The 21,538-nt window shown below is 43.5% G+C and overlaps 2 protein-coding genes across 2 annotated transcripts in view; both read right to left on the bottom strand.

The window, feature by feature from the left end:
- pio (piopio) overlaps positions 1-18,055 on the bottom strand; it is a 58,416-nt gene extending 40,361 nt beyond the window's left edge. Inside the window, exons 1-3 of the mRNA XM_043425197.1 lie at positions 17,757-18,055; positions 11,657-11,694; positions 1,294-1,351 (exon numbers count right to left, since the gene is read on the bottom strand). Of these exons, the coding sequence (XP_043281132.1) occupies positions 1,294-1,351; positions 11,657-11,692 (94 nt within the window). The 5' untranslated portion in view covers positions 11,693-11,694; positions 17,757-18,055. The remainder of the gene's footprint in view (positions 1-1,293; positions 1,352-11,656; positions 11,695-17,756) is intronic.
- Positions 18,056-19,244: 1,189 nt separating this feature from the next.
- On the bottom strand, positions 19,245-20,902 carry ND-SGDH (NADH dehydrogenase (ubiquinone) SGDH subunit). The gene is made up of 3 exons (XM_043424919.1): positions 20,752-20,902; positions 19,921-20,138; positions 19,245-19,734 (listed from the first exon to the last, which is right to left on the bottom strand). Exons 1-3 carry the CDS (start codon positions 20,837-20,839, stop codon positions 19,486-19,488), a joined length of 555 nt encoding a protein of 184 aa, XP_043280854.1. The 5' UTR covers positions 20,840-20,902; the 3' UTR covers positions 19,245-19,485.
- Between the last annotated feature and the right edge of the window lie 636 nt (positions 20,903-21,538).

Genomic DNA, 21,538 nt, shown 5'->3' with positions numbered 1-21,538 from the left:
GAACCTTCGCGCTTTGCACGAAACATCCAGCGAAGAACTACTTTTCGCGGACATACTTTGGCATTGATAGAACAAGTTTTTGTCTGCGCAACACTTTGGGTATCTTCGCATACAAATATCGCCATCAGCATTTTTTTCCCAAAAACGCGCACGACGTCATCGAGGATAAAGCGAAATGAGACTCTGCTCGATGGAACAAAAAATCTAGTCTCGTCTGAACCGACGAACGAGCTGCTGTCGGTACAAAATCCTGTCGCGAAGCGACCTCGAATGTCCATGAAATATTACTGCGGTTCAACGCTTTAAAATAGTATGAGAGAGAAAAAAAATATTAAAAACTCATTGCAGCCCGAAGAATCGTATTTTATGGGTGTCCAAATTGGATCGATTTTTACTCCCTAATTAAGAATATAATCACTTTAAATTAACGTCAGAGTCATTAACTCGAAATTGTAAATAAATTTTTCCTACTTATCCTTTGGCAAATGAAATTAAAAGCCATTAATTAATCGGGGATCCAACACCGTCTGAATCCGAAATTTTATTCGTCCCTGGCTAAAATACACTTTAGTTTTTACGTAAAAAATCGCTTTAGAGAGCAAACACGAAGGAAAATGGATAAAGAAAAAAGTGTTAATAAAAAGACAGAAGGCTACGACAGCAATGGGCCAAGCCAAGAAGAAACAAAATGCCGAAATAAGCAAATGTGAGGTTGCACGAGTGCTCATTGCCAATTTCGTTCGATCTTTAACGTAACATATCTTATTATTACTAATAAGACAATCGTCTCGAATTTTTTCCCAGACCTCCATTGTATACTTCATTGTTATTGGGTACGTTTTTCATATTCGTAAGAAGCGTTCATTCGTTATATGGGAAGATAAACGATATTTTACGTGTAGTCCCTGTAATCCTGTGTATTTTTCTTCATATTTTTGAACACATTTGTCTCAACAACCAATAAAACGAACCCTTTAAATTTTAAACCTATTTAAACTCTGTCTAAATTTCAAGACTTTTTTAAGAGCATCGTTTCGTGCACGAACTATCTTAAGAATATCATGTAAGAGAATTATCGAAAGAGTGAATGACGAGACAGGCGCATATGATCAATCTCTTCAAACGACGAGTGGAAATGTAATATAATACAACTTTAGATACGATTTTAGAGATCTTTGCGCTGTACCAAAATAAACTGAGCTCCATTCTTACCAATCGACAAAAATCGACCAATATAAAAACATCGGACGTACAGAAAAATAAATGCAATTGTAAAATATGATTTCAACTTACACGTAGGAAGTGGAGGTATTTGAGCTGCGTGTGTCGTCTCGTGCCTGGCCAGCGTCACCTAAAATAACAAACATCAAGAAATCCTCATTTAATGTATAAACGATAATACTAAACGTAAACGGATCATAATAAGATTTTTTAATGCGCGAATCAAGCATTTCGTATCGACAAAAAAATCTCTGTAAATAAGACGAAACGTGTGTACGGATAATCCGCCGGTAACTGGAGCGCGCGTCAATATACAACGAACGATTCTATGCGTGTTATTGGGAAAAAAAAAACCGGAGTCGTCGCCGAACGACCATATATATTCTTCGAAAACGAGTTATATCCGATACGGAGGCCGGGAGCGTAACAGAAAAGAAACGAGTCGCCTCAATTGGTCATATGATTTCATAGCGTCGTAACGAGACGAAGGAAATCGATGACGACACAGCGAGAAACCATTTTTTCTAGCGTCATCTCCGACCTCGTGAAAAAGAGCTCTCTTCACTTTTCATTTTATTCCTAGCATCGTGAACATCATCGTGCGAGCTTGTCCGGATTGGAGGATCGATGTGCGCGTGCGTTGCATCAAGAATTACAATATTTCGCAATGCCGCGTACCGTTTCGTACTCGAAACGAATGCGACCACATTTTTTGTACACTTGTACGCGTTAACGTCTCACCAAAACGTAGTTTATGACGCGTCTTGCGCTGACCCAGATTAAGGGGCCTCCCGCAGTCTCGTCCGAATGGAGCACTCCAGCGCGCGTTTGCGCGGGCGCGCGAGATCAATGGGGAGAAGATTCCGGTACGGCAAACCCCTCACGATAAATACGGCAAACGTGTCGTCGGCTTACGTCACTCCGTACACGACTCTTGGACAGAAAAAAGCCTGAAAGCTCATATATCATATTGAGCTTGGTCGAAACCGCCAGGATTTAGCAGCAAATTTAATATTTAATTTCCCACGCGGAACAAAGAGTCGCGGATTATGACAAGATCGCTCTCGGCTGTTGGCACACATCGGGGTACCCGAGATTTAATGAAACCTCCAGAACACTCGAGATGCTGCGCTCAATCAAATTTCGCTCTCCCGCGCATCGTGTGTTCAAGCGGCCCCGAGTTTCGAAATGGGGAAAGTGCGATCGAAGTGTGCGCATATATTTGGCGAACCTGTCGCACAACTTTCGACCGATTTTAGCGAGCCCAAAGCACGGATCTTTCGAAGAAAATTATTGAGATGAAGACAGCCGAGGTCTTTCTTGAAAGGTGCTCGCGCGTCGCTGCGATCCCCGAAGGCGCGATAATTCGCGTTTTTCCGCACGAGCAACCGGTCGCGGTCTCGTAGACCCGGATTGTCACGATGATCCGCGAGCGCACCGCTTCGTATATACGTAACAATCATACGCGCATAGATTAATAGAGTGGAGGTATAATAGAGCCAGCTGGTAATCGAGTCAAGGGCAATCGGCCCACTCGACCGCCTCATACTTCAGTTTCATACTCGCTGTTCTTTCTCGTGGGCGCCGCGAGTTGAAAGCCGATATACGCGCTCGCTGAAACTTCGATACTACGCAACTTGCTGATCGTTAAATAGTTTAACTCTCTCGCTCCGCTTTTACTCGTCGACGCAAGTCTCTTTGTCCGGTTCAACTACATAAACAAACAAAGACTCGAAGCGATAGTTTTCGGAAAATTGAACGGTCATGGTTCGGCATAAAAGCGTGGAATACCGTCAACAAGATTCGAACGAATGAAATTTATTATTCAACATTCGCTGCAAGCGGGAGTTTGCAGCCGGGGGTGGGGGAGCTGTGGTCGAACGACGACTTTTTTTATTTACAGAAATCGAGCTGACTTTATACGCGCCAAGAATCGTTCACATTTTAAGACACTGCGTAGTCGAATGAGTGATAAATTTTGAAAACGCTTTTAGACCAAGTTCGATGTACCGATTGAAAGTATTGTTAGTGAATTTAAATCAAAGCTTATTTTATTAACGTGAGAAAATATTAAAAACAATAGTTTTGCAAAATCGTCAACTGATGAATGCAAATCTCCACGGTGAGACATTTTCACTGGTATTTTTCAAAGAATTAGCTCCACTTTCGTTGCGCCACGTCTACATTTGTTTCTTAACCGTATCACCGTGTGTTCAGATGGAGAAACCGTACAACTTTAACCTGCAATATCTCAAAAACTTTTTTTTTAATCGATTCCTCAGATTTTTCTGCGCGACATATATTTTTTTAAAAATTTCCTGTTTGAAAGTCTCTTTTCAATCGTTCAACGCACCCGTACCAAGCTGATGGTGATTTTTAATCGATGAGTCGGCGATGAAATCGATGAAAGTAGCAGATTCGACAGGAATGATTTATCAAGAGCTTCCGTTTGATAAAAAAAATTGTTACGCATCCGAGCGAGGTCAGTTTGAAGTAATTCGGTCGAGAGTTACGTCAACGACTGCGTGAGAGTGTTAAGAATCGAGGCAAGGGCATTGAAACCGAGGCTCGGAAAAGGTGCCAAAAATGGTCACCGTTATTCAGGCTCGTTGTCAGATTCTACTTTCACCGATCGCTCCCGTCCCGCCGCGCGGTGACACTTTGAAACGTGTCGTTCGACGACTCGAAACAGCACGGTTACATGGGAATGTGCTCCGATCGTGACTACACACGAGAGTGATTTGCTCTCGTTACGCGTCGAGGACGATCGAAAGAAAGGATCATCGTTAACGGCATTGATGCGCGCGCGATACTTTTTTTCCCCCTTAAAGTCGATCGAGCGATGCGTCGATGCTGAGGAAGCATCTCCTCGCGGCAACTCCGGGAGGCGTCGGTAACAAACCTGAATAACTGCTTTACCAGAATCGGTGGTAATCCAAGAGGGAAGGGCATTGACTGCATCGCGGGTTTCTCTGTCCCTCTTCCCATCAATCTTGAGCGCGTCTAAGCACTTTTATTTTCAACCGGCACAGACTTTCAGTTGAGATGCATCGAGGAAGGGGTCAATGACTCGGAAACGCGCCCTTTAATAACAGTTCGTCGAAATCTACGTTACGATCACGGTCTTTCCAAATCCATTGATGAAAGAAAGAGGGGGAAGGGGCAAACAAAACGAAAGGATGACGCTGAAGTTTGCAACGCGTTCGAGTCCAACGAGATGATGTAAAAAAAGCAGCCTCGAATAATTCCAGTAATTCTCCAATTTCGTTACCTGACGAATTTGCAAATTGTAGTTTTTCAAGCTGCATTGGAACTTCATAAAATAAAAAAAATATTGGTCACAAATGTTTTTTGAGATTCATTTCGTTGGGCTTTGAACTTCAGTGTCGTAGAAATAACGAAGATGAATTTGCAACGAAATTAAGGATGTACGAGCACTCGGCTCCATTTCAGATGGCGCTCTAGTTTTTTTGTGTGCTACAGTCCAAGCTTGATACTTCATTTCTGTGAAATTTCAAGGTCTCTTAACGACTGTTTAATCGAAATATTCTTAGTCAAACACAATTTCACGTGTCACCTATAGCCACAATGACTTCGAAGCCTGTACAACTCAAAATTTCATGTATTTTTATATGACACGTCAATCGTAAAAAAAGTCTATTATATGCATTGAGCCCTGAGGATTCTAATGGTTCGTTGGAAAAAAGAGGGTCAACGAACATTTTAATCAGAAATATGAAGTTAAAGACGACAAATGCTCACGGAAACTCAGAATTTCATAACCCCGTGAAGTTGTGGCAACGTCGCACAACCTATAAATTCACATGCAATAATCTGTACAATACTTTATGGAACTTTTTCTAGGTTATGGCAAGCTCTAGCCTCAGTTGTCAACTGACTACGTCCGATGTTGTCAGACGTAAACTTTTCACACTGCACTACCGAGTCTTCTTAAGGAGGGTTGATCACGAAATCAAAATAATCAGAATTTGATCAAATTTGGTGATAACATTCTTTGACATCGAGTATACAAATACAATTTTTTTCAATTTTTTTACCACATATGGTTATCGAATAATTGAGCGTTAAATCCAAGTTCTTATGCACGAGATGTATAACTGTATATATGTAAACTCTATTATGCTTATACAGGTGAACTTTAGTGTTCAATTACTCGAGAGCCATGTGGTAGAAAAATCTAAAAAAATGTATATCTTCTTATATATATTTAAAGAATACATTTACCAAATTTGATTAAATTATTATCATTTTGAAATTTTTAATGTATTTAACGTGGTTTAGCATGGCGACATTGTATCGTCGCGATCCACCCTCCTTAATAACTCTGCATAAAATCTTTTGCGTAATGAAACGAACTTAAATATTATTTACCATTAAAAAATCGTCACAAGATTTCACGCATCCTTAAGGAAAATAACGTTTGTAATTCACCAATTTTTTATTTCACGAATAATGGGAAAAACTTCGAATTGCAAATTAAGCGGGTAAGAGAATTGTAGAATTACTGAAATTGGGGAGTTTATTTAGATCATTTCGTTGGACTCGAGCGTTGCGAACTTCGGCGTCATTGGTCGAGCTGACGTAGCGTGAAAAAGTGCGCCTTGCGCACTGCACTCCGATTCATTGGGATTGTGTAAAAGGAGGCGTCGTGGGATTGTGTATAGACTCTGATCGCAAGATCGAGGGTGAGCGTTTCGTACCGAATGGATTCCATCGCCTTGTAAGGTCAAACGCATCGCGAAGAAGAGTCGCCGCCGCGCTGTATCTCTCGGTGGGCACGCAGGCGCGAGTGACTTTCGATGTCGGTGCGTTTTAAGGAAGTTGTGGCATTAGAATGCGAAAATGATGACGCTTTTAAACCGATTGCATCTTATAAAGTGAAGTATTAAAAAAAATCAGTTAAATTTTCAGACAGTTTAGGAGCGTCGTTGCTGAGAAAAATCAATAATAAACAATTTGGGCCAAATAACATGTAAGCTTATGGAAGTCAAGAAACATTCGGTGATATCTCCGTTAAAAATGATGCTAAAAGTATGAAATGTTTTGGGGAACATGAGCAAGGCTTGCTGAATAATGTCAATTTTTTTACGACGCTGAAGTTCCCAACGTTGGAGTTCAACGAAATGAACGAAAAAAAAGTTTGTAATTCACCAATTTTTTATTTCACGAATCGTTGGTGCAGCTTGAAAAACTACGAATCGCAAATTTGGCAGGGAACAAAATAGGAGAATTACTGGAATTATTGGAGAGTTTTTTCGATCATTTCGTTGGACTTCAACGTTGGAAACTTCAGCGTCATATTTTTTTCAGATTTATTAGGAGATTTGCTGAGATTATATTAACGATGATCTGTTTCCCGTGCAGTTTTTTGAGGCAGGATCGTCACCGTTCGTGTTTTCGACTGAGCTTTCACCAGTTTTTCGTCTTATTTTCCCCAATTTTTCTTTAAAGTGCATGCGACATTGGCAAACCGTAAACTGGCCTAACTTTTGAAAGGTACAGATCATAACTTTTGGGTAAAAAAAATGACTGTACAGCCTAAACTTCCTTAACTCGAAGTTGCGAGAAGTTTATCGAAAAGCGACGATTCGAACGCGGAGGGAAGGAGCTAAATGAAAAAATCGCTCGACTCCGACCGATCGGCGATGAAATTTTAGTTGGATGAATTCGCGAGCGAGCGTCGGATTCAGCAGGATCGCGCGTGGGTACGAGTCTCCGCGTTGGATTCTGAATCAGGACCGCCCGCAGTGATATCCGCGCGACGTAATTCTTTCTGCGAATCCAATTTCTCGCGTGTGTGGGCACGCTCGCGCGAATGACGTCACTTTTGCCGCGGAGTAGCGGCCGCGGACGCGACCATACGGCTTGGTGAGCGCGCGTGGGCTCGGGAACCCTCAACCCTTGCGCCTTTCCTCCTTATTTTCTCCGGTGTAACGAATACGAGACACGGAGACACCGCTGCGTCGGGAAAATTTACGAGCAAGCGCTCGCACTTTATTCGTCTCGCTTTGAACATTCGTTTCCTTTGCTTTCCAGGATTCGCCGGGGCGGAAGGTTTTTCCATTTTTTGTTTTCTCGTTGGACAAAAATTGTTATTATTGCGGATTGTAAACCCGCTGGAGGCGATCGTCCGGCCTGGAATTTCTGAAAATCGTTGTTTTAGCTTTTCTTTTCTTGGCACGAAACCGCGCTATTCTCGACTGAAAAAAGAAACGCTGCTCGCGGGGCGAACTCTTTCGGTCGGGCACGCAGTTCTCTTCGAGATTTCATTACGAGCGTGCCTGAATGAGAGACACGTCGGCGGGAGGCTACGCGCGCGCGCGTGTTGAGTCGTTGAGAACACGCGGAGAGAATTCGCCACGTTAGAAAGTCGCCCACATTCGTTAACCGCGTATATGGCTCCGCTCTTTTCCACCCATTGTTTAGCGCACGCCGTTGACTGATAGTTTGCCGCGCTGCTTGCCACGAGAAAGGTCCCCGCACTGTGGCCAACCGTCAACGCTCGTACGCCACGCAGCTCCTCTACGAATTTTCTCACCTATTTTCCTCGCCGATACAATCATCGGGAGCGGGCGAACTCTCTCGGGAATAGCCGAATTCCTTTCGATCGAGATACTCGTCCGTGGCCAGAGGGAAGACGGTGCATTTTCCTCGAATAAAACTCTTTTTCGTCCCATCGATTGTTATAGCAACGAACGGAGAACCGAAAATGCGGCGCTCATAGAGACATCACCGATCGTGTATAACGCCGAAATTTGCAACGTTGGACTCAACGAAATGATCTAAAAAGAGCCTCCAATAATTCCACTAATTTTCCGATTTCGTTCCCTGCCGAATTTGCAATTCGCAGCTTTTCAAGCTGCACCGATACCTCGTGAAATAAAAAATTGCGCAATTACTAATATTTTTTGAGACTCGTCTCGTTGGACTACGACGTCGCAAACTTCAGCCTCGTGATCCCGTAACGGGCAGAGTAACAACCATCCTCTTTACGCCTCTTCTCGAAAACAACTCTGTCTCTAAAATCCATAATCTACAATATTCCTACTGATGATGAGATATGTTCTAAAATCGTCATGAGCAGAGATATTGCGGATTGAGTGTCACACCGGAGTTAATCTTTAAGGGGGATAGACGTTCTCTACGTGGATCCGCGATGATTGAGTCGACTAATCTCACTTGGAATGTTCGGAGTCTAAATTCTTCGAAACAGTTTGCCCGATTGCAGGACGATGGACAACGCTGAAGTTTCCAACGTTGGAGGCCAACGAAATGAACGAAAAAAATGTTTGTAATTAACCAATTTTTTATTTCGCGAATCGTTGATGCAGCTTGAAAAACTACGAATCGCAAATTTGGCGATAATTTCGTTGGACTCCAACGTTGAAAACTTCAGCGTCATGGACGACGGAAAAAATCGACTGACGGAGCCTTTTTTTAACCGGTTAAACCGTGTCGAAGAATTTCGATTTCGAAATTCGCAGCTATCTTTCTCGCACTGGCAGCTGCGATATACGACTGATCCATGCTCTTGAGGAGTTGCTACTGTCGAGAATGGCTACCGAAAGAGTTGTTAACTAGCAGCTTTGTATAACCTTACTCATCACAGCTCTACCCGATAACAACTCCGCTTCTTAAACATGTATTTAGAAGAGTTGTTGAATATATTTACTGAGAGTAGAATTGTTGACGTGCTGCAACTCAACTCGGCTCTTACAAGTCTACTCGATCAAATTTCCACTCCAAAGATTTTTATTTTATGCATGAACAACGTCTCTACTCTTCAACGTGTCTAGGCGGATGACACGGATTCTCAATGACGAAAAAGCCATCTTGCATTGTGTAACAGCACGACGGTGAAGTTTGCAACGTTGGAGTCCAACGAAATGGAGGAAAAAAACATTTTTGATTCACTCATTTTTTATTTCACGAAGTATCGGTGCAGCTTGAAAAACTACGAATGGCAAATTCGACGGGAAACGAAATTGAAGAATTGGGAATTATTGGAGGCTTTTTTTACATCATTTCGTTGGACTCCAACGTTGCAAACTTCAGCATCGTGTAACAGCCCTGTTGATTTGAATTATATGAGTTCGCAGCGAGCCGAAATTTCACGAATGAATAATACGAATAGCTCCACCATCCCTGCTCCAAAATACAGTAACGAGGGCCACGAAAAGTAGCGCACGATTATATACGCACCTTTCAATACGCGTGCGAGATGCACTCGAATTTATGATATTTTGTAACATAGACATTTACATGGACGTCAAAACTTTTCTCCCCCCTCGTTGAGGAGATTCGCACTCTCGTTGACCGTCCTCTTTCGCTCCGCGACCGTCATCCGACCAACGACACAGAAGAACGAAAATATCATTGGACTGGCAAACCATTTTCCCGATTATGCAAACATCGAAAGGAGACTGGAGGTCTTGGAGCAAAGAAAGAGCCAACGAGGGGCACATCGTCACGAATTAAGATAAGTCACAATCGAAATAATATAATTGACGAGTATCACGTTGTACAAAGATGTAACTACGAAATATCGTTTTGAGAAAAACTATTTTATTAAAGGTGTAATATGACTGAAAGCAGAAACTAACAATTTATATTCATATTTATACGAAAATAAAACAGTTTTGTTACAATTTTCTACGCTAATATTTCTAAATAACGAAAATCAATGTAACTCGAATAAAAAAGTTTCTACCTCGTTCATTAAAATTACATAACAATTGTATCGATTTTGCAAATTTGAGCTGTTCGGGGCAGCGTTGTTTTTGAGCAGAGTCGTAAAGAGGAGGCTCGTTATTCAGCGTGTAACGCACTAAATTGTAGCAGAAGAAGAGGAACTCGTTTCTCGAACTAATCCACTGGAATAAAGATTCGTTTATATTCCTAAGATCGTTTGGTACATATTAAATTTCCGGTACACAATGTAGGAATGAGAGAATAATAGAGCGGCGAGTGGAAGGCTCGAATGATTTAGAGGAGGGAGCCCTCGAGCTACGAGAGTGAAACGTGGATGCGGGGGACTCGGAAAAGGAGAGAGAGAGAAGGCAAGTCGCAGGCTCGACGTTGCTGGTTCACAGAGGATCATATGCCGATATGTTTAAAAGAATACGAGGTAAAAGTGGGCGTGGCTTTTACAACGCAACACGGCTGTACAAACAGATTGTCTTGTTTTCCTTGCCTCGTCGGAATATCTCCAGCACTCGCGGGTTTCTTACAAACTTTGTACACACACGCAGGAAAGGAACGACGAAATTCCAGAGTTATTTAAATACCGTTACATAAAAATAAGGCCCGCCGTTCGCTGTACGATAAGCCGATCAAACAAGTTTTCAACTTTCCGCGATCAGGCTCGGGAGTCGGAGTAAACTTAACACGGGGATAAAATGCCCCGCGAACAACCGGCGTGCTGTTATTGTGCGCACACCTCTCCGACCCATCGCCCCCTTCAAGTTTAACGTAATAAACGTTTATTAAACGTTGCACAATTGTAAATTGCTGCTTTTCGAATGGGTTCGCGCGCTGCGATTAGACACCGGCTGTTCGTAACTAAATGGCGCGGTTGCTCCTCCGCCAGGTGCACGTGCTCGCCGCCCGGCACAAGCGCCGTGTCAAGGTAAAACAAAAAACGAAGACGAGCCGAGTTCGCCAGTGAAAAGCGGAAAATTTAGCGGGCGCGGACTCGGAGTTTTCCAACTTTTTAGGCAACTCTCGTTCCCCGGATCGCGCAAACAAAGAATTGCATAAGACTCTGCTGGCTCTCTCCCTCTCGCGCTCAGAATTCCTGAGCGCCGTATACACGAGCGACCACGATGGGTATTACGGACACGACGCGTGTTGGTGCGAGCGTGATATCGAAAGAAATCGAGAGCGCGGTAGAAAGTGGGTCCGTTCAGCACCTCCGTAACGTCGGTGTACGCACATGCATGTATCGAATATCGAGAGGAGAGGGACGAATCGAAAGCCCGAATGCTGCGACCGCTCTTATCACCGGATTTGCCCACTCGCCGAGTCCCCTCGCGGGCTCCAAGTGCGCCGAGATTTCTACAAGACTTTCCGCGCGATTCAACGAGCTCCGGTGTCGCTACAAACGCACTGTTTTCCCTCTGATCGCCCGAAGCGCGCCCATTTCCTGAAAAAATACCTGAAAAGCGAGGAGGAACGGCGGCCCCGCTCACAGGCTCGGGAGGAGAGGAACCCCGCGGCTTTCCCGAGCGCGCTCGTCGAAGAAGGCTCATTCATAAATTCGTTCGGGTCGCGCGTGCCCTTGATAATTCAATTGATAACGCCGAGAGCCCCATATCCGTATCCTCGTGCTTCGATATACGTGTTTAGATAATGGATGTTTTGAGACGCGTCACAGCGCGGCAAGAGATATATAACGGATCGAGCGTTTACTCACCAGTAGTAACGTCAGCGTGGCACCCCGCCAGTCCATGGCTAAAAAAAGGGAAAGTCTTGATTAATAAGCGGCTCGTGGAATTCTTGGCGTTTCTCTACATCGATAAACATACGTGTAACGGTCTTTCGTAACGCTTTTTTCCTTCTCGTTGCATCGAATCAACGAAAATATGGGGGTTTTGTGAATATTTAAACGCGGAGGAGTTGGAAAGGAGATTCGAAACTGGGGGAATACGAGACTGCGAGGAACGGAGCGCGCCTGAACCGCACAAAGGGCAGCGAATCCTCTGAGAAACGGCTCGTAAAGAATCGGAGGTTTCTCGCGTGGATTTTGGGCGTTGCGGGTCATGCGCTCACCGGGAACGCTTCCGGTGCCGCGAGGGCGCCACGTTTTCGGTTGAGATAGTAGCGAGAGCGGGCACGAGAAAGCGATGGATACGTCGCTGCGCGGAGCGTCGATCGCGCAAACCCGTTCACTCCTCCTTCTCTTAATCCTTTCGGACTTTTGGCACTGCTCATCAAACTGAACCGGTCGATTACGAGCCCGGAGGAGAGACGAGATACGAGAAGAAGCCTGTGCGACACTCGCTCTTCGACTCTAGTCTCGCGCTTCCACTAATAACGCGATTCCGAGACTCCGCGTCCCGAGCGTGGGACCAGGATACTGCGCGGGGACCGACATCCCGCGACGTTCTGCGCCTCTCGCGCTCAACCTCACGGAACACCGAGAATCGAGAGCTCGACCGAGCGCGCTCGCGAGCGAGAGATCGCGTGCTGAGAAACGCCACTCGCTCAGGGACGTACTCTGGCAAGCTCGCTTCGCGCGGAGGCCTCGGGCGCCCCGCCACGAGGAATATTATTTTCGTACTTTTCGTACAGCCCGAATCGCTGCGACAAAATTCCCTCGATTCCCGTTGCGCCCCCGAGGAATCGCTGGGGAAGGAAAAAATCGAGAAAACTCAACACTTTTTTCATTCGACGGGTTCAATTATCAGCTCATCTCGCTCGGACGATCATTCGTCCGGACGCGATGACCTTGCCGGAATCACGGGGCGCAACTCATCTCGCGAACGGCTCGAAAAATAATCTCGTTCGAATCCCCGCTACGAGAGCGATCGCCTCACACGTTTTTCTCTCCAAACCTCACTCGCGTTATGGAATACGCAAATTTTTCAATTCCCGATATTCTCATTGCAGACTGAGACTAACGCAATTTTTCAACGAATTACCACTATTTTCAGCATCTCCGTGTGAACAAACAAAGGTACTCGAGGGGATATACGAGATTTTTTGCTAACTTATTAGAAAAGTTATAAAAACGTATAATGCTGGTGCGGAGGCATTAAAAAAAGTACTAAGAACGCTCCGCGGAAGAGGCTCTCGACTCGGAGAATTTTTCTCGAGATCCGACCTCGCGGAATTTCAAAACGGACATAAAAAACTAGCCCGTATTCGCCCGGGGGACGACGCTGAAGTTTGCAACGTTGGAGTCCGACGAAATGAACGAAAAAAAACATTCGTAATTCAGCAATTATTTATTTCACGTATAGCATCGGTGTTAAAAAACGTTCAATTTAACTAAAATATTTAGTCCCATACGCGCAACAAAATATTTATTTAATTTCACAAAATAATTAGATAAATTCTGGGTCATATTGAACTGACCAGACAAAAAAACTTCAGCCTCATAAAATGACACCGAACGTTGGAGTCCAACGAAATGATCTGAAAAAACTCCCCAACGATTCCAGTAATTCTCCAATTCCGTTACCTGCTTAATTTGCTATTCGTACTTTTTCGTTCTACACTATGAATCGTGAAATAAAAAATTGGTCAATTACAAACGTTATTTTCGTTAATTTCGTTGGACTCAAACGTTGCAAACGTCACCGTCGTGTCATAAATATTTATGATTCTCAGCAAAACCGTTCAGATACTTCGGTATACTTGATATTCAAATAAATATAATCACAAAAGTGCATGTAAATTAACTATAAATAAACAAACGTTTCGAGTTCGACGAACAAAAGATTTCGTTTCACTCGTTTAGTAATATACGCAAACAAAAATTTAGTGGAAAGCTGATGTTAGTTGGATCAAGCAACAAAAATATCAACTAAAGACATTTACTTGTAACTACGATTTGTTTTTCTCAATGTAGAGAATCATGATAATTATTAGAGTTTTTTGAAATCATATCTTTGGACTCCAACGTTGCAAGCTTTAGCGTCATGCCACGACGCTGAAGTTTCCAACGTTGGAGTTCAACGAAATGAAGGAAAAAAACGTTTGTAATTCCCCAATTTTTTATTTCACGAAGTGTGCCGATGCAGCTTGAAAAACTGCGAATTAAAAATTCGGCAGGGAACGAAATTGGAGAATTACTGGAATTATTGGAGAGTTTTTTTCGATAATTTCGATAATGACGCTGAAGTTTGCAACGTTGGAGTCCAACGAAATGATAAAAAAAACTCTCCAATAATTCTAGCAATTCTCCAATTTCATTCCCTGTCGAATTTGCAATTTGTATTTTTTCAACCTGCACCGATACTTCGGGAAATAAACAAATTGGTGAATTACAAATGTTTTTTTTCCTTCACTTCGTTGGACTCCAACGTTGCAAACTTCAGTGTCGTTAAATTCGTATGACACTGAAGTTTGCAACGTTGGAGTCCAACGAAATGATCTGAAAGAACTCTCCAACGAATCGTGAAATAAAAAATGGATCAAGTAGAAACGTTATTTTCGTTAATTTCGTTGGACTCGTGCGATGGCACCGAGCGAACGTGGCGAACGGTATAAATCTAAGTGGTTCGTCGCTGAGGGTTTTCCAACGACGACTACGACGCGGTCCTCGTATCCGCGGATCCACCTTTTTCATTCGTTTTCCGGACGACGCAAGAAACGGATCGACTGGACTCGCGGAAACGCAAATCTGACGTATTCGCAGGTCGAAAGAAAAAGATCGAGGACGAAGCACAACGTGTTTTATTACGAACATGTGCACGGTTCGGAGGGCATCGGATTTTTTCACCATAAAAGCATCAGGAAACATGAAACATGTGGCGCGCGGTGGGGTTTTTAGCACCCGAGCGCCTTCTAATTATACGTTTTAGAGGCTCGTTCCACCAGCAGCGACGCGAGTGGCCGTTACCGGTATTCGGTACGCCGCTCTCGGGGGAGCGATAATAAAATTCAAGGTCGGAGGGCGCGGGCGGCGGGGGGGAGCGGCCACCGGCTCCATCGGATTTCCCGGTAAGCCTCGCGGCCACCGTGACTTCATCTCCGGGACAAAAAAATACTCGCTCAATTTTTTCCACCATTTTTCGGTCAAGCGGAGACGAGGGAGTTAGAAAAAAACGGGGGACCAGCCTCGTGCCATTTGAGATTTGCGTGATGCGACGAGGGCTATCGTGCCAGCGCGCGCTAGAAGAAAGTGACCGGTCTAAAGGTCAACCGGAGACGTCGACGCGGGGACGAAGCAGCGAGAGAGAGGTTCCTATCGCTCGTTCAAATCACCGGCTCCGCGATATCGACGCTCGAACAGAAAGTCACGCTCTCCCTCGGCTCTCGGACCGCGATTAATTCGCTTCGAGTTTATAGAAACTATAAAAAAGGTGGATCTACGACGGTCCCGCACTTAATTACGTTGGAAACAAAAAACAAGATTTTTTTACGAATTTTAAACGACTGGAAACGAGGATTTCGATCGGATTCCTCGACAGCGAATCCTCCCCCCTTAATAGACGCCGCGCTGCCTCGCGTCCGCTCGGTAAACACCCATGAAAGTTTCACCAGCTTTGGCCACGTCCTCTCTGTTCGGATTACGAGATAAAGCGGGTCGGTTCCAAGCTAAAAGCACGTCTTCCCTTTCTCGATTTCTTCAAGACGAATTCAAATGACAGCGAGACGAAAAACATCACGAAAGTACGAATACAATTGGAAAAAATTAATTTCGTGTTAGTGTCGGAGCTCGCTTCCCTCTAAAGTGAAAAATCTACGTAATTCAGAGCGCGCGCGCGCGCAATGGCACGAGGAAAGGCTCGTTATTTGTGTGACCTTGGGAGATACATATTTGGCGAGATCCGCAACAGGCGCCAGAAAAACAAAAACAGCGACGCGAGCGAGCGAGACTCTCCTTTCGAAAGACTCGCATCCACGCCGCGCACGATCGTCACCCTGCGAATTCACTCGGCGACCACACGGACGCATAAAGAGACGCAAAGAAAGCGTAGGTGCGGATCTGAAATACTCGAGACTCGGTTTGAGCCTCATGCTCCGTATGGACTGGCTATTTGCCGGATCAGCCGAGCCTTGGGCCAGTTTTTCGTTGCGCAAGGCGATGCGCTGCTACAGCTACGAACGAGAAGAAAAACTAACGAGGATGGCCCACGCGCACAATTATCGTTATTCGAGAATTACAACCGTCGAGGTTGCGTACCGCAGATTTCTACGGTTTTTCAAATTCGTTTTTTCACCGAGAATTTCGAGGGTTCGTTGAGCCCGAAGATGAGCAATTTACCACGAACCGGGAGGACGCGTGAAGAAAAGAAAGAAAGCGAAACGCGGCGAGGCTGTTTTCCCGTCGAATTGAGGTTATGTAAAGCGATAGAGATTGTAGAGAGTCCGCGCTAATGACAGCCGAGCTGGCTGGCGCACGAACGAACCTGGTCAGTTGAAAACGAGAAGCAGCGAATCCCCCTCTCCCGAGGCCGCGGTAATCGAGCCTGCAATTCGTTCGAGAATACGGGAATTTGGGGTGAAATTTAGCCGTTCGTATACGCCCAGCGACTTGACATTTGCGCCGGTATATAATTTCACCTTTTTCAAAAAGTCTCCGTGGAACCCGGAACGTCATCGAATCTTTTGTTCTCGGCACCTGGTGCGACAATTTTCCCAGTTCAGCACGAGCAACTTTAACGAAATTCGAAAAAACGGTTTTTCTTGACATCCCAGAAAAAATTGCCTGCTCCCAAGCCCGAAAAATAATTATCGTAGATTGAAAAGTCAGGAGGGAAAAAGTTCGACGTAATTGGCATCCTCAGATTTCAATTTCTTTCGAGATTTATACGACCTTTCGAATCGCGCGACTAATGAAGCTATGAATATGCTTTCAAGGTTACAACTCGAGAGATTGTATTAATAACCTACGCATAATTACGTACGCGTGAGGTAATATGCGTGACGATACACCGATAGCCAGAAATGGATGTCGGGATGATCATGAATAAGTCATGAATTCTCGTTAGGAGATGAAAACACGAAAAGAAAAAACGATTGTGTGATTGTTTCTGAGCGCTGCCGCTCTCGCCTTAGTCCAAAATTCGTTCGACACGGTGCTCTGTTTGGGATGGTAAACAATTGGCGAATAAAATGGCGGCCTGTACCCAGCCCGCCCGGTGAAATGAGTCGATTATGATTTTGGCGATTTTATATATTTTGCTCGAAGTATGGCAGGTGCGAGAAACGGAGATACGATCGAAAAAACGCGAGCGTCGTGCGTTCAGAAGTTTTTCCTCCCTTCGAGGAAACGACGATAACACAATCACAAATATATCACCTTTTTAACCTCTTTTACATTTGCTCCTTGCGCATTAATCGACCGGTCTTAATATGATTTCTTTCAATTCCTCTTTATTTTTAACCTCTCGCTTACGCCCGAAGGATAAAACTGGTCCCCGCACTACACCTCGATTGTATATCTTTATTCGTAAAAATTAAAATGCTGGCACGCTAAGCCGCCGGTTTACCGCCGAACCGAGCCCGTTTTGGTATTGCCAGTTCTCAATTTGCCAAACGGCGATCGCGATCCGTACGCGTTGTCCCTACCCATTATGCAACCTTGATGCGATTTAGCGCGAAGGCTTATTATCCGTGCACTCACTTCTCGCGTAAACGAAACCTCGCTCTCGCGCAATTACGCATTAGCGTTAAAGAAAAATATTTGCTCGAAATTTTTGTATTACTATCGTGATAGATGTTGATAAAGCTTCTTTCCAAATAAATGAAAATATACCACTTTCTAACACTGTCCCCTCGACAATGCAGTGTCGAATAATATATTTTTCAATGTTATTACGAATCCAAAATCACCAACTTACGATCAAGTTTTTTAAAAACTTTCGTTTGATATCCAATATTTCGTATTTTTTAATCCAATCACTTTTGGAACACAGTTAAATACGTTTTCAGCATTGTTTCATCATCTCACAGTTACATTTCGTCGATTAACTTGCATGCACCGGCGCCCGATGACAATTTCGTTTGTTTCGTTATTAAACTATCGCGCTTTTTTCTGATATTATCGGCAGGATGACACTCGCCGCACCAAAGATACTCCCGATCGATCTTTAACGTTCGGCGCGAGGCTCGAGACTGTTCGACCGACTCGCCGCGACTCGATCCTTAGAGTCGAAGATCAGGGACCTGCTGCAAAGACCGAGTACGAGACGAACGACTCACAAAAACGCCTAGAGATGGCGCTCGAGACGTTCAGTCCCACGAGGCCTTGAGGACCCTTTTCGTTGTCGAGAAAAACCAAACAAGTCACACGCGCTTGCCGTGGTCGGTGCGTGTATGCGCGCGCGCGCGCGCGTGTGTGTGTGTGTGCGTGTGTGTGTAGGAGGAAAAGGCCGCTGTAACAGAACAGAAATCAGACAGAAATATTCGCCCCTTGTATTCGCCGTTGAAGGTTGTTCTCGACGCCAGATGTCGCCCCGCCCTTGATCGACCGGTACGTCGTCAGTCCATCGGGCCCAACGACCACCGTACCCCAGTCCCAACTCCCAACACGCGTTACGAACGGAGAAAGATAGTCCGGACGATCGAGACGGAACGATCGATCGCGTCATCGCCAGAATTGGCGAACGTATCATCGCGGCGGGATGCAATAACGTGTTCTCTGCGTCTTGAAATGGCAATGCTTTAACGCTCCTCATCGTGGGTAAATTTTATGCGCGCGAAAAGCTTCATCGAAGAATTCTACATTTTTTTATAGAATGCAATCGCTCGAATTAGATTTCTTGTATGCGATCGCCGTATCGGGAATAAAGAATTGACATTCGAATTTCAAGCCTTCGTGCAAACTGGGTATAAAAACCAGCAAAAACTCGCGTAGTTCGGACTTGAAATATGGCGGCTATGAATTAATATTTTTTCAACCCTTCCATTCACTATCCTTTTTCATGTTTTTTAACGCTCTCAAAAAATAAAATTGACGGAATCTGTGGTTTTTGAAATACAAAACTGCCATATGAATATTATGAAGCTGCCGAGACTCGCGATCCATAACCTTGAAATTATCATTGCAGAATAAGACGTACAAACATTTTGGAAATTCGAAAACTTGGAAAAACACAAAGTCCATGGTCGAAATTTATCACGAATCAACGGAATTTCGTTTTTCAACCGAAAACGTGTACCAATTATTGGCAAAATGGAACGCAGTCGGTATATCTGCAGCTGCTGGAATAAAAAATCAATTCATTTTCATATATGTTAGTGAACTCTTACCGTTCAATGGTAATGTCGTACGTAGCACAAACTAGAACTTGCAAATAATGAAAACTCAAGACTCATCGACGACGGAATCAGGTTCAAGAAGATTTTATTAACACTACTTCGTTCCTTTCCACAATAACTGTACAATGCTGTTGAATTTTCATTGAGCCCCACATTTCCATAACAGTTTTTTGATCTATCGAGTACTATGTCTGGATAGATAGCGTAATATCCTTTTTTCAAGGCAAATCGGAGCTTCTTAGGTTATATAAGATTGATTACGATGATTCACGTGAACCACAACTCTTCCAATGTGATATTATTTACTCATTAAGAGCCCTTATACAAATCCCTGGCATCAGCCTCCCATTTGTAAGAGCTTCTTATGTACTTGCCCTCGTATGGCTGATAATAGTACGCCCGGTAATCTTTGCGTTCATACATAAGATCATGGATTTGTGCTTCCAGTCTTCTGATCTTTATCAGCTCTGACTCTTCCCACAAATAATGAAGATATTTCTCATATTCCATTTGTGGAGGATTGTATATGTAACGAGCTATGAAACGGGAAATGGGGTCCTGTGAAACAAATATTTGCAAGTTCAAATTCAAATTGCAACGTGTGTAGTAGATTCTAAGTTGTTTTTCAAATTCCCCAAAATGTTTGTTGAACACATAAGCAAAAGCAAGGTAGCAGGTTCAATTTTATTAAATATGTTTGTCAATTTGATTAGGAAATATGCAGATAGAATTGACATTTCTTACTCTATAATATTCCCAAGGTTTAGGTACATATCCCTCTGGAATTGGTTGGAGTTCAGCAGGACCAACAAAGATCTGGGACAGCATAATGGTTATGACGCACGGTATAGCCCCGACCAGAGTGTATAAATGTAAAAGATCTTTGGTTTTATGCCATTGCCATCGGCTCGGCTCTATTGACATCGTGCGATGCTCCGACATGAGACGCTTCTGGACGATGCCTTTGAAAAGTAATATATTGTCACAAGATTATCCACAGTTGAACTAGAAGACAGTTTGACCATTAAGTTTACTCAAACACTCATGAACATCAATAAGTCAATGTATTTCAATTGTTCTCATTTTTGCTGACTGTTTGACAGTGTTTTTATGGACTCGTAAAGTTAAGAGAAGTTAATCTAGCTCCGTACAGAAAACATTTGACATATTGAAGAATTGTCTCCTGTGTGACATCAAGTGGAAGTTTGAATTTTTCAAAAGAGCTTTGATCTGCAATATTTATAAATTCTCAATAAGCAATAAAATAATTAACAAAATTTGCAAAATTTGATTTTCATATTTATCCACAAAACTCTGCTCTCAATTTCTATCTGTCAAAATTATCGTTGGTTTATAGTTGGATAAAAGGGATCGGGTCAATCGAAATTTTTGTTTTGATTTTGAAAACGGAACGTTTTTCACAATTCGAACGAGAATCATGTACTTCGTGGTTTACCCGCATACACTGCGAATATTGCGTAACAAAACAAAAGTCCATTATACACTGTTTTAATGTGACAATTGCAAATACCAATAGTTTGAAAAAACAAGTATGCTTCCAAAATTCTTACTTACCATTTTGGGCCGAATTTTTGGCCAATATTCCAGTTCCTCGGGACAAAATTTGCCCTACGGAACGGAGCAGACCACTCCACGCCACCATGTTTATTACAGTGATCGATGTACAGTGGCGCCGTCAAAGATTTCAAAGCATACCATACCGACCGAGTCTCTTATAATCCAGCTTCCCCTGCAAGCTACTGGCATCTGGAGCGGGTAAGTCGCATGGATGATACTCGCTTCATCTTTCGAACGTAATTCGAAGAAACTCGTAACTCGTAACCGATCATGGAATTGAATGAAGTTTCGATCATTTTTTATCATTTCTTATGTATCTATTCGTAATGTACTCAGATCAAATCTCATTCACACCACGTTTATATCCTGCACTTGGCTCATGATATGTCGTCGTTATAGTTCAAAATTTGTAATCGATTTGAGTTTTCGGGGTTGAAAAGGATTCAAAAGAGAACGACTTGCGATTTTTGGAGACCTTTACAATTGATTTGGCAAACAATTCGATTCCCGATTCGCGATAAACGATGACGCTCGTAAGAGTATGTAAAAAGAGTACGATATTTTCTCACAAACGTATACACCGTGTTAAGTTGTGCAAAGCTGGTCACATTGCTCGTATAAAACAGAACGAGATGATTATTTATTGGCAAAAAAAACAGCAGAAAAAGGCTACCTTCAGAAGAGTCGGGCAACGATGATAATTTTCTTCTAATCTGAATAAATATTCATCAAGCTTAACTCAATCTGGAAATTTATGAAGATATCACTTGTTAAGAGAATTGAA

Source organism: Venturia canescens, chromosome 7 (genome assembly GCF_019457755.1).
Source record: "Venturia canescens isolate UGA chromosome 7, ASM1945775v1, whole genome shotgun sequence".
In the NCBI taxonomy this organism is placed as follows: Eukaryota; Metazoa; Arthropoda; class Insecta; order Hymenoptera; family Ichneumonidae; genus Venturia; species Venturia canescens.
Note: the sequence above shows the minus strand (reverse complement) of the source record. Positions and strands in the feature narration are given on the sequence as shown.

Excerpts from the sequence above, each read along its gene's own strand:
- ND-SGDH (XM_043424919.1), bottom strand. The coding sequence starts at position 20,839 with ATGGTGGCGTGGAGTGGTCTGCTCCGTTCCGTAGGGCAAATTTTGTCC. Across the intron at positions 20,139-20,751 it reads CAAAAATTCGGCCCAAAATG|GCATCGTCCAGAAGCGTCTC; the intron begins GTAAGTAAGAAT and ends TACTTTTCAAAG. Across the intron at positions 19,735-19,920 it reads AACCTTGGGAATATTATAGA|GACCCCATTTCCCGTTTCAT; the intron begins GTAAGAAATGTC and ends TTTGTTTCACAG.